Here is a 13,070-nt window from a genome sequence, read left to right on the forward strand (position 1 = left end):
ATAATATATAACCCCTGCGAGTGAGAAAATAAACTTCACTAACCCATCATTCCCAAGTATTCGAACCATATTCGAACGCACTGGAACGCACTTTATCGAACTTTTGACACCACGATGCATGACAAATGTCAGCTCATGTCAGCTGTTGTTTAAGGTTATGATATGTTAGATCTTCGAATAAAATCTAGAATCTTTGAATTATATTAATTAGTAAGTATTCATTAAAACAGTCTTATTTATTAGTTACTAACAGAAGTCTTTTGTTAGGTGTGATACTTGAAAATTCATAGATACAAAACTTTTTAAAACAAATTTTAAATGAATCCAGGGTTTACCTTTTCATCAACAAAAAAATAATTTATTTAGTTATAAGATAGATTTTTTGAATTATGCGACATTAATTCTTGTCCTTATTGTTTTAGTAATGATCTGACGATTAAGCTACACCAAAACAACCAAAATGAGCCTTATTAACTGCAGCTGTTTAAAATTAGGATTTGATAGCTTCAATGGATTCATATATAGATTTTAATTATGAAAATGGCTGATATTTCTGTAATCATACCTATCCATAATGGTGAGAAATGGATCGATGATTGCATGAAGTCAATAGCTAGCCAATCTGTTCTTAACACTACAAAGAGACTGGAAATTGCTGTATACAATGACGGCAGTACTGATAGAACTCAAGAACTATTAGAGAAATGGCAAGATTACTTTACATTACGGGGTGTAGGCTTTATGATAGCAGGAGGCATAACATCAAAAGGAGTTGGAGCTGCAAAAAATGGTGCTGTTAAAATAAGTTCTGGTAAATTCCTATGCTTTCAAGATATTGATGATATTATGCATCCACACAGAATATATTTACAGTGGAAAGCTGCAAAATCTAATCATAATGCGCTTATTGGAAGCAGAATATCTAGATTACCTATAAATTCAACTCCTCGCTATTCTCATTGGGCTAATAGTCTTACCAAAACTCAGCTGAAGAAACAAATATATACTTCTAATGGGCCTACTCTCCTAATGCCAACTTGGTTCTGCCATAGATCAGTTTATGATAAGGTTGGAGGTTTTGTTGAAACTGGACGTGGAACACCCGAAGATCTGATATTTTTTTATGAACATTTAGATGCTGGTGGAGATTTACAAAGGGTGGATAAAGAACTTTTAGTTTATGTTTACCATGAAGGTGCAGCTACATTTTCTGTTAAAAGAGAACAGATCTGGAAAATACAACTTGACAGAATACAAAAGCATGTTTTACCAGATTGGGATCATTTTACAGTATGGAATGCAGGAAAGGCTGGGAGAAGATTAGTTCGCTCATTGAGCCCTAATAACTTGAATAAAGTTGTTGCCTTCTGTGATGTAGACAAAAATAAAATAGGTCATTGTGTTGAGCTGTATTGTCCTATTGAAAGAAAAGTAATTATAAAACTGCCTGTAATTCATTTTACTGAGGCAAAACCGCCTTTATTAATATGTATTAAACTAGATCTAAGTAAGGGGGAATTTGAAAAAAATCTCGAATCATTGAATCTCGTTGAAGGAAATGATTATGTTTTATTCAGTTGATATTTTACAATGTAGATTTGACAATGTATTACATATAATATATTAAAACTGTATTACTGTTGAAAAAAGCATTTCATTATTTTGCATCATAGAAGTACCTATTAAAACTACTTATAAAGACACACAAATGTTATTTTCGTGCTGTTTGTTACAAGAGTAATTTTAATATAATCACCACACATCAACACTGAATCAAATAATGTTTGAAGTCATATTATGTCTCCAAATTAAAGATTTAGAATTTCAGATATTCAATGCTTTGAGCCTTTTGTTAAATTCTAAAGATCATCCTTTGGCCTAGGCCTTTTTTTCTGGATTTTTGTGCATTGTATGCACCTCAATCATCACTCATTTTCTCCATTACATTTTTCAATCTGTTACCATCATTTTACATGTCCAGCATATTGAGGTGCAGTTTTTATTTACAAATTTGGTCAAGATACTACTCTAAAACCTGTGCTATGCTGCCATTTAAGGCTCAGAATCAAGGTATTCATTCTGTAGCTCATCTATGAAAGCTTCATCATCAAAAGCGCTGTCCATAACATCAATTTCCTTATAGTCTTTTGGTGGTGGGATCTCTTTGAATAGAGGGGTAGGTTCTGTGCGACGGCGCTTAAAAGTCAAGGCCCTAGGTTTATCTTCAATCATTTCCCTTCCCTCTTGAAACATGCTAATCCATTTGTATACCATAGTTTTGCCAGGACATTTATCACCATATACTGCTTTCATTTCACTTAAAATGACTGAAGGTCCTTTTCCTTGTTTTGTAAGGAATTTGATGACAGCACGAAATTCAATCTGCTGCATATCCAAAGTATTAGCTACTCGAGACATTTTTGCAGATCTTTGTTTGATACCAATTCCAATAGTCTTGTGAACACTAAAAAGAAATTAAAATATTACTTTGCTTTTTTCTAATAAGTAAGTGAGAGTTTTTATGATTTTTCTAGTTTATTATACGTTTTAATCACATAATTTGTTATCAAAAAAGATCTTATTAAATATACACAAACTGTGGCAATAAAATTCATACACTTATTGTTGAATAGATGTTAAAATTGGGACTGATATGGATATTTGATCCAAGCTATATTCATTTAATTTTTATAAATATTTCGGCTTATTGCGCTCATTGGACATAATTGAATACGACAGCTGTAGATTGAGATGAATGTAGATTTTCAATCAAAGAAATAGATGACGGAACTAGTTTAATTAATTAGAATTGCAGGTTTAAATTATTGATGAAAATAATGAATTACAGATACTGAATACTATACTGTAAATAAATATACCTTGTAACGCTTATTCCCAGTCAGTTTTAGCACTGCTGTAGCTGCTGTTATACAGCCCAGGTAATATAACTATGCCATGCCTCGGTTCCCTTTAAAATCTTCCAAAATTTAAATTAACACTACAAAATAAAATATAAATCGCTACAATAATTACAAATCCCCGAGTGAGTGAATGTTACGGAAGCGTGAATGAATGAAAAGGTTTGTTGAACTACAGAGGCGTGGACGTTTTTATGGCCGGTTTACATTATTCACGGCACGGGAATGCCACTAGATTGGTAGCTTGCACATGCTAGATTGGTAACGTGCTTCTAAAAGCGCAGGATGAAAAGTAGATCACCAATTTAGTTTGTACACTGTATTGTTTATAGAATCTCATCCAAAAAGTGGGTATACCATCATGTTGCTTGTATGCACCTCTTCCTTCTTGTGTCGTTTGTCAGACCAGTGGGTTCGGCTTCTACTTCCAGGTCTTTTCAATTCTTTTTAAACTCCATCTGGTCCTTAATAGAATACTCAATAGTGAAGATTTTGTCTCTGTTTAGGCATAAGTTTTCAAGCTCAGAATATATTCGACGCTGATACAAAACAGGAAAAACCGATGATTACCGGTGTAATACATTACCTTTTTTGTCTGTGTTCCATTTCATTAATTTATTGTCATTTTTCGTCAGTCACGTTTTGTCACTGTCATTGAGATGTGAGACGAGTTCTATTACGAAAAAATATTTATAAAAATAATATTTTTTAGTTAAATACTAAGATTGCGGTACAGTAAACAAGTCATAATACAATTTAATTAATTGTCATTACAAACTAATTAACACACATCACCATGGAGGAAAATAAGAAAGGTACTCAAACAACAAGTGTGGAAGATCTTAAAATTAAGGGCAATGAATGTGTTAAAGAAGGAAAATATATTGAAGCTGTCCTACATTATACTCAAGCAATTAAGATGGACCCTAATAACTACCTCTTATACAGCAATAGATCGTTTGCATTTCTGAAGTTGGATCAGCATTACCTCTCACTGCAAGATGCAAATGAAACAGTTAGGTTGCAACCTCAGTGGGCTAAGGTAAGTTCAGGCATTCGGCGTTGTTATTCTAAATTTATTGTCAAGTAATAATAAAATAAATTGAACTCTTGTTTTTACTTAGGGATACTTTCGCCGCGCGGAGGTGGAAGCAGCTAGCGAACTTTTTGACGAAGCTATAATATCATACACAAGAGCACTGCAGTTAGACCCTCACAATGTGAAACTAATGGAATCTATCAAAAATATCACAGACATGCAGAAAAAGAAAATTAGAGGTAAATTATGAGTACCTACTTTGAGTTAAATAATGCTGTTTCTTTTTAGCATATCAGCACTTAGCAGCTGAAAAATAAATATCTAAATGTCTATTTACAGATAGCCAGAATATAATATGGATCTGTACTTGTGTGGGGCTTATCTTCGGAATAGGCATCGTGGTGTTGGATTATAGTTTAACTACCAATCCAACATTAGCAGTAAGTACACCTCTAATAATAGGTGTCTATCCATCGTTAGTTTCATTTGTTTTATAAAATTAATATTTTTGTGTTCCTTTTCAGCATCCCTTTAGCATGTTAGCATTTTCCTTAGCTCTGGCAGGAATGGGCTGGGCAATAGGAAAGAGTGTTACTCTGATGAGTACATGGAGTGCTGGCAAATCTCTACAACCTCCAGATGATTTAGGTAAGATTAAAAAAAAAATGTGAAATACATAAATATGAACACATAGTAGTACTTATTCTGTGCAATCCTTTTCTGTAATGGATTACTTATGAAATAATAGGACTAATTTAACTCATGTATGAATATACTGTCCAACTACTCCCAGGCTTTTTTGTACAAATAAGGTGATAGAAGTTCTGAAACTTGTGGAAAGATCACAAAAATAATATGACTATGTAGAATGTTATTCTTTTTTTAAAATAGTTTAATAGATTTAACTCTAAAAATCAACATTTACATTAAGATTGCTCATCATTGAATAAACTGATTTATCTTGAGTTATAAAATATCATCATCATTACACAGCACAAATGTATCATTCATACAAAATCTCAACAGATAACTTTGACTTAAAAAGAGTTTGGCCTGTTAGCTGATTACAGATGATAATAATTTTACATGATAATATTGTGAGAAATCAGTGATAGTGTCCCTCTATCTTGTTCTTCTCATGTTCAGCTCCGGTGGAACGTAGAAGCTGTTCTTTATTTTTAGGGCATTATCTGTGCACTTTAATCTTTTTAATGCACTCTCTTATAAATGTGTTTGCGTTTTTCAGGTGTAAATGACAATTCAAATGAAAAAGATACAACAGTACCTGAGAAGAAAACGAAGTACAGTAAGGCCCAAGCTAGACAAAGATATAAGCAAGGAAAACTTTAGTTTTAAGAATATTCTTTATATTTGAGGATACAATTTTTATAAGATTTATTAGGTTGTAAGCATGTATCAGTGGCTTGGTGAGGGTGTTAGGGTGTTGTGTTGTTAAAGGTTCTGCTAGTCCAATGAAATAATGATAGATATCCTTTTTTCAAAGACTTAACAAAAAGACATTTTTTAAACTACAATTATTCATCAATCATTGTTGGAATAACAATTAAGGTTTATAATAAAATATTTACCATTTCCTAAAAATTTAATCCATGTTTAGTATATTTATATAGTTATGTTAGTTTTGTACTTAGAACATATTTGAATTTATGTTAAATACTGAAATATTTAAACAATCTGTTCACAATCAGTATCCCTATATTCTGGATGTTTTAAAAGAAAAATATAAGACGAAAATACAAGATTTTGTTTTAATCAAACACACAATTAGGTCAATTAAAACATAAAATAAAGGGGAAATACTTTATTGATCCTAGTGTAAAATGTATTTCGAAAATTCCAGAATACAATATATCCTTTGAATAAAATTCTTGGTCTCATACCTTATACTTAAAATAAGTTCAACATGTACGGGGAATAAAAAAATCTGTACAACAATAGGGTACCTACATTTACAATAAATGACTACTGTGGCAAAATTTACAGTGCATGTTTGACCTAGATACTTCCTAAGTTTGCTCTGAAGTATGTGGCTATTGGAAGAATCTGTCCATGGTGGTTTGATCAGTTACAATATTGTAAATGAGCTTGTTCTGTTGAGTCACAACATGCTACTACCATAGCCGTTGGGAATAAAAAAATAAGAATTCAAAATAAAAAAAAAACAATTTCACCAAAAAATATCTGATAAACCATGAATTTAACTCACGATAAATTACTTTTACACAGTACCAAGGCAAAATTATGCGACAGTGAACTAGGTACCATTCTTGGAATTGCACCTGTGTAATAACATAAGGTAACAAACAATGTATTACACATACTACTAATATTTATTGTATTGTAGAGTTGCACTTTGGTGTTTAAAATTACCGTTCTTTCTACAAAAGATATGTCAATCACTATCCGAGATTGCCTTCTTTCTTCGCTTAGCCTGCTTCGGTTTTACTATCTCTTCCTCCTAGAAAACAAAACCAGATAAAAAAAAAAAACATTTAGTTATTCAGTTGCATGTACACGGGTTCCATTCATAATGTAAAAAACACGCAATATTAGCAGGAAAGCCAGAATAAAAAAAATAACAGTTATCACATCATACAATAGGTAGTTAGAATCATTTCTACAGCTGAAAGGATAAATTACACAGTACTACATGAGGGCATGATTTATTCAAGTTCCTATCTGAACGAAAAACAGTTGAGTGTATAAATACATGATGTTCAAATATTTACCTCACTATCTTCATTAGATGAATGCAGATTCTGGTTTAATGGTAATGAATTTGAAACTAATTTCCGGGCTCGTCTTGATATAGGCAACTCGTCCTCCCACGCCAAAGCAAGTAAATCACTATATTGTCTCTGTAAAGATAGAGAAAAATACATAATTTAAACATGATTATCAAAACAAATGAACGGAAATCAGATCCGTGAATGTTTTGTTCAAGGAAAGGGTTGAATGACCGGACTGTATGAAAGTAGTTTTTTTTTATTCAACTCCTTTTATCCCTAACATTTAATAGCGCTGGACAAATTAAATGCACAAAATATAACAATCTGATATCTTGACATAGGCACTACTAATGAGATAACCCAGATGTTAAAACGAGTTTATCACGTACGTGTCGATTTATCCTGTTCTAATAATAATATGAAATCGATTTTCCTCAACTAAATGTTTATTTGTAGGTATGTTATCCAGTAAATAAGTCTTCATTTGCACTTGCAATTCGTTACGATAAAGTCCTAACGGTAACGACCTTCCTTTACTGAATTAAGTCAGAGAAAACATATATGTCTGTTACTCAAAGACTATAAAACCACTTGATTGCGCATACAGTGCCCCGACGCTCGCCAAACGTTAGGGATTTTGCGCGTACTATAAGGCTACGATCAGTACAATCCTTTAGTAGAGACCAAGTCTATGACCTTCGAACACGCTAAATTATTGAGGATTTTATTTAGTAAAAAATAAAAAAAATGCCTACATGCGCGATGAAATGGTGCGGGAAACAATCCAGGATATCTAGTTACAAAAAGGATGGCATTGGCAAGTATCAATACCAAAATTTGGCTTTGATTTAATTATATTACGAAATACTACAAGGGTCTATTTAAATTGGTGGTTGGTGAACCGCGCTCACGCTCGTTGATGTCTTTTGGGAAAGTCCCTTTCTGTCATTAAGAAATTCTAATATGTCCATCTCTTTCTTACCCTTTGTATTCCTATCGATGAAATTTGGGCTGTTACCTTTAAAGATGAAGTGGATATCGATAATAGTACATTTACATTAATTAAAAAATATGTTTTATTTTGGCTAATGAGTTAATTAACTGACCATAGCGACGTTAGAGGCAGCTGTTCCTGAAGCCTCCACAAATTACTTTTAATGAAATCGAAAGAAGATTTTTGAAGATTCCAGAAATAAAAGAGAAGTGGATATGTTATCAACGGGGAAAATTGGTCCCCAACAAGTAAAATATATGTAGACGCTCGATTATCGTTTTTTTACCAAAAACAATCAGGACCCTAAAACATTAATTCGAAAAACTTATACTAAATTAATACATTTGGAGAATCAATAATTTTCTTCGAGTTCGAGTTCTTTTTCTTTTTTGTAATAGGCTGATTTTTATTAAATGTTCTTATACGATTTTTTTGAGTATTTATTACTACGATGAAATAAATTTCATCGATATTTTTTAATTGAGAGAGAGCAATCCCTTGCTGAGCGTACTCGTACAACTCGACCTTGAACTGACCAATAGTAGCCGCGAATTATGCCGCGTCCCCCGGCCCGCAGTGGTGAGTCGTGTTCTTAGCAGAAATTGGCGAGTGCGCTCTCTAGTGGTTATTTACTTTATGCTGTTACTATATCGATCGCTAGCTAGCCGAAGGATCCGCAGAGGTGTAAGTCTGTATACAGGAATGGTGGTAGCCAGCGCCGATTTAGCAGCACTTATAGGTGGTCCATTCTGGTCACAGTTAAGTAAGCAGGTTGAAGCAATAACATACCAGAGTGGAAAAGGCAGCGCCGATAAGCGCTGTTAGAGCGGTGCCGGCTACTAGCTTTCTCTCTTTATACGACCTAAGGCTTCGGGTAGCAGTAGACTCGAACAATACTTACATAATACGCGACGATTTGTTTCGTCGTAACGATACTATGCTAACGACCTCTGTGCGAAGTGGGTTTAGGGACCTACTTTTGCTACAATCGTAGAAACAACTTTGGAAGACACATAAAGCAGAAAATAAAACTGGATAGAACTTACCCTTAAACTATCACTACTATTCGACTGCGCTTGTTGAAGTGCTTTCTGCATACACTCCATATTAAAAATTGACATGTCGTTTTGTTCCACACAGCACACTCTCATTTGCTCCAAGTGGCCAAGCACCTATAAAACATTGGACACAAATTAGCGATTAAATTGGTACAAGAAAAAAATACATTGCGTTCCCTAAGTACCTATATTGCACCAGATGTAAGGAACATGTGGTCACCATATTTTATTATGCATACTTATAGGTTGCAGTTTCTCATACATTTATATTAGGATAGCCACCAGTCTGAGACGTTAGGTCCTTATTTTGGAGTTAGCAAAAGTAAACAAATAGTCTCATTTTCTTTTTGCAGTAATTAGTGATGAGGTAAAAGGCAAAGGTATATTTAGTAAGGTTCACCTTAAATTATGATAAAAGCTGAGTGTTTTAGCTGCTCATCATTGCATGCTGCGTCAAGTGTATCTATATATATATATAACAGAGTATTTTTTTCGAATTCATCAAGTCTCCGGTGCGTCAATTTCTTAGGGAGGAGTGCTACAAGTTTTGAAGTGAACTAAAGTGGGTCACATTGGTGGTCAAGAGGTTCTCAGCTTGCTCCTGTGCATGTTGATAAAGCAATCAAGGAGGTTGGTTTCTATGGAGGCTCATAGGCTAATATTATCTTTGAAACTCACACGAGCCTGCGACATGTGGTTTTCTGCATTGCAGTTCTAGTCCCGTAAGTGAAGTAGAGTTAGCATAAATATGAATTATGACGAAACTTAAGACGATAACATAAAATATTTTTTAAAGAAGAAAATGTTAGTTAATCATGAAGTGAAAATATTTACCAGTTCTGCAGAAGGCGGAGCGTTAGGTGGAATGCTATGTTTCCCAGGACGTTTTCTCTTGTTGGGACTGGTACCCGGATATCTTGTGCTTAAAAGAACTGAAAGTAAATCGCCGACTTTGTCCTCATAGTCTTGGCACCAATACATTAAAGTTGATACAACAAATGTATCTTCGTCATCTACAGCTCGGCAGAATAACTGTCGCACTACATCAGCAGTGGGTTTCTCCTGTTTTAACATCAAAAGCACGGATGTAAGTGCTTCAGCATGTTCTTTATACTGTAATTTGGGTATGATCGGCAAAACGTCCTCAACAGATATATCATGCGCTGTTAAAAGTTGCCAAAGGCAATATTGCTCAAAGGTCTCCCACCCCAAGCTTGTCGACAGCATTAATGTTATGTCATCTGACTTGAACATCATCAGAGTGCCCTGTAGGGTCAAGCATACGAGCCGCTGTAGCTGACCAGCGTCCAATGTTGAAACAATAGAATGTAACAGTCGTATGTGGTTTTGAGCCTGATCTTTGAACTCTCTGTACACATCAGGGATCAACCACACCAAAACATTAGCATCACATTCTTGACACCTCTCGAAGTCATCAGCTAAACTTTCAGACAGCTTTATCTCTAAATAGCTACAATACTCTTTATATACATCTGCTTTGAATTTAACGTTTCTCCTTTTGGCTGCGTCGCGTTCGCCGCGCCTATCCCGCTCATAACAAACTTTTAAATAAAACAACAAACAGAAACCAACAGTACGAAGGGTATTTTGAGCTTGGATTTCTTTAAATGTTTCTAATACAAGTTTACGCTTGGCTTCGTCACTGCTCGTTAGAAAAGTGAACATGGAAAAGATTGGTGAATTTAGAGCAACATCGATCTCTGCTTGAGTTGGAGTTCGGCTTATTTTTAAAGGCGGAACTTCTTGCACGGCAGCGGTAAATAGATCAGCCAGAGCAGTAGGAGTCGGCATCGGCGAGCTACACGCGTTAATGAGAGCAGTGGCTGCCGCGGAAGTGCGGTCATCTAATAAAGTCTCTGCAAGAGGTCGCAACATGAGAGGCATAGCAGCTGCCAGTTCGGGTCGCTCTCTCGCACGGACCTCTGACAATGGCAAATCGTCATCATCTGTGTCTTCAGCAATATTAGGAGTATTTTCCTCCTCATCATCAGAAAATGCAGGCTCATCAGGACCACCTCTTGGTAAGTCATCAGTTCCTTCTTCACGAATCCCTGAAACACCTTCACCATTTCCATTGGTACAAAACTCTTTAAAAGTTTCCCTCACAGTTGTTCTAAGTTCTCGGTCCAACTTAGGAGAGTCAAAGAGAGGGTGTAAATTTGGAAGGACTCTCTTCTCTATGATCTGTTGAAGTGAATTGAAAATGCCTTGCCTGACTTTATCCGCAAATGGTGGATAAAAGTTTGGAATGATTCGACACAGAAAATCGAGCAATGTTGCAGTTACAGCAGGATGTGATCTCATTGAGTGGTGCATGACAAGGATTGCTGGTTCAATATTCATTATGTTATCTTTTTCGGAGTCATAAAACAACCAGTCATAGAAGAGTGCTAGTTTTGCATTTGATGCAGCTACGTTGGAAGTACAAGTAGTAAGTAGCCATCCAATGACTGCCCACCGTGGAATGATATCAGAACAAAGGAGTTCATTGGTAGGGTGTATTACACCAACAATAAAGCGAATCATATCACTTCTAAGTGACTGAGACTCTGGAGTAGCCAGGTATTGTCTTTGAAACCATTCTTGATACTTCTTATGATGACCGAACCTAACTTGAGATGTCAGAAATACAAGTTTTCTTTCCATGTCAGGAGTAAGTCTTGACTGCAGGTATCTGCGGGATGTCCTTGTTTGCAGTAATTGTGATACATTTGTAAAAGTAGGGCATAATGTCTTGGGATTTGACAAAATATCTTGCCACAGCTGGTTGAACTCAGGAATACGAGCAACATTCTGTAGTAATCGTACCAGATCTCTACCGAGGGTTAACACGTCTGAAAAGCGTTCTCTTATGAGAGTGATCACAAAATTGACTTCCTTCTGTCTCAAGCCCATCAACTGTGGAATATTGTGATCTTCTATCAATCTCAAATACGTATACACCACCATACAAATAAGTACAGGAAACTTGTCTAACCATGCCCGATTTTCAATATAAATATCTAAAAGAGATTCTACCAGTATTATGTTTTTGGGAGTAATATCTCCTCCAGATGCATATCGCATTAAGTTCCAACAAACACTGTCCACACCAGTGACTGCATTTCTTATCATTTCCTTTATCAACCACAGTAGTTGGTTACGAGTAGTATCATGAAACTTCAAGTACCTCTCTAGGATCAGGGTGGATAGGTTATTGAGCACGCACGTCAGGCCATCCCTCGTCACCAGAGTAAGATCCCTGTAGCACTTGGTTGCATTGTGAGGTTCTGTGAGGATGGACATGAGCATTCCCAAAGATACGTCCTCATGGTTCTTACATACGGCATTGTTGAGTGCATCGTGAGCTTCTTTCTCGCTGCAGTCGGCCACAAGTGATTGGAAGTAGTTGTAAGCCCTCTCGTACCTCTGAAAACGATAAAATCTTATAAGATAACTGAAACCATTCACTAGAAATTGAATTTCGCGCCACGCACACTGCAGCGCCACCACTACTAGTGTTAGAAAATACGATTGTACATGGCCGACTATATAGATATTCTTTGTTGGGAAACTGCGAAATTTTACACAGTACCTCCTCAACTTCGTCCTTGTTTTCTATGGCGGTGCACACAAATAGTCTAGGTGAAATAGATTTGCTCTGCTCCATAATTTGGAGATTATTAAAACTACTTATTTTAATAAAAATTTAGCGCAGGTTGCCTCCTGCATGGCTATCGTAAGCGAAAAATATTTATGAAGCAATACAATCACAAACATGAATGTGTGCGTGTATATGTCACCGACCGTGAGGAACAAACAAAAGTTAGAAAACGCCGCCAGATAGCGCTTCTGTAGTTATTTGATGAGTCGACTAAAAAATTCAGAATCTTTCGGTACGAATGCCAAAAACGCAAAGTATTACTACCACGATGCTGGTAACATTTAAAGAGAATAAAAAAGATCTTATCTCTGATTGGTTTGCATAAAGTTGTTTTGACGTTGCTCTAGTCCCTGATTGGACGATTAAGACTACGTTCGCCATTTGCTTCATTGTTTGCCATAAATGTAATACGATATCTACTATATTAAACTAGTAACATATATGAAAAAAAATATATTTTGCATTGGAAACAGTATTTCCAAACCTTTATTAATGTATGTAACAGAAATAAAATGATGTATACTTCTTTATCTGTAAGGAAAGTTTAGTAAAGATGGAATAACCAAAAGCGCTATTGAGACCGTTTGGATAGGGATTACATCTCGAGAATCAAAAATGGGAACGTGAATTATGGTCATAAAAACATA

At 35.3% G+C, this 13,070-nt stretch overlaps 3 protein-coding genes and 1 long non-coding RNA gene across 4 annotated transcripts; 2 read left to right on the forward strand and 2 right to left on the reverse strand.

Annotated features, from left to right (window-relative positions):
* The first annotated feature begins 89 nt into the window (after nt 1-89).
* LOC124636798 (UDP-GlcNAc:betaGal beta-1,3-N-acetylglucosaminyltransferase-like protein 1) lies at nt 90-1,649 on the forward strand. Its single transcript, XM_047172949.1, has 2 exons — nt 90-210; nt 423-1,649. The coding sequence occupies exon 2, from the start codon at nt 535-537 to the stop codon at nt 1,579-1,581; it is 1,047 nt and encodes a 348-aa protein (XP_047028905.1). The 5' UTR covers nt 90-210; nt 423-534; the 3' UTR covers nt 1,582-1,649.
* Nucleotides 1,537-3,422, reverse strand: LOC124636800. Its single transcript, XR_006985154.1, has 2 exons — nt 2,880-3,422; nt 1,537-2,464 (listed from the first exon to the last, which is right to left on the reverse strand). It is a non-coding gene; the product is annotated as an uncharacterized LOC124636800 (long non-coding RNA).
* Nucleotides 3,423-3,542: 120 nt separating this feature from the next.
* Nucleotides 3,543-5,717, forward strand: LOC124636799 (hsp70-Hsp90 organizing protein 3-like). The gene is made up of 5 exons (XM_047172950.1): nt 3,543-3,960; nt 4,043-4,196; nt 4,297-4,397; nt 4,482-4,605; nt 5,204-5,717. Exons 1-5 carry the CDS (start codon nt 3,715-3,717, stop codon nt 5,305-5,307), a joined length of 729 nt encoding a protein of 242 aa, XP_047028906.1. The 5' UTR covers nt 3,543-3,714; the 3' UTR covers nt 5,308-5,717.
* A 47-nt stretch (nt 5,718-5,764) lies between these two features.
* LOC124636797 (integrator complex subunit 3 homolog) lies at nt 5,765-12,573 on the reverse strand. Its single transcript, XM_047172948.1, has 5 exons — nt 12,355-12,573; nt 9,594-12,188; nt 8,748-8,873; nt 6,708-6,836; nt 5,765-6,436 (listed from the first exon to the last, which is right to left on the reverse strand). The coding sequence occupies exons 1-5, from the start codon at nt 12,427-12,429 to the stop codon at nt 6,371-6,373; spliced, it is 2,991 nt and encodes a 996-aa protein (XP_047028904.1). The 5' UTR covers nt 12,430-12,573; the 3' UTR covers nt 5,765-6,370.
* Nucleotides 12,574-13,070: the final 497 nt, after the last annotated feature.

Source organism: Helicoverpa zea, chromosome 15 (assembly GCF_022581195.2).
Source record: "Helicoverpa zea isolate HzStark_Cry1AcR chromosome 15, ilHelZeax1.1, whole genome shotgun sequence".
Taxonomy (NCBI): domain Eukaryota; kingdom Metazoa; phylum Arthropoda; class Insecta; order Lepidoptera; family Noctuidae; genus Helicoverpa; species Helicoverpa zea.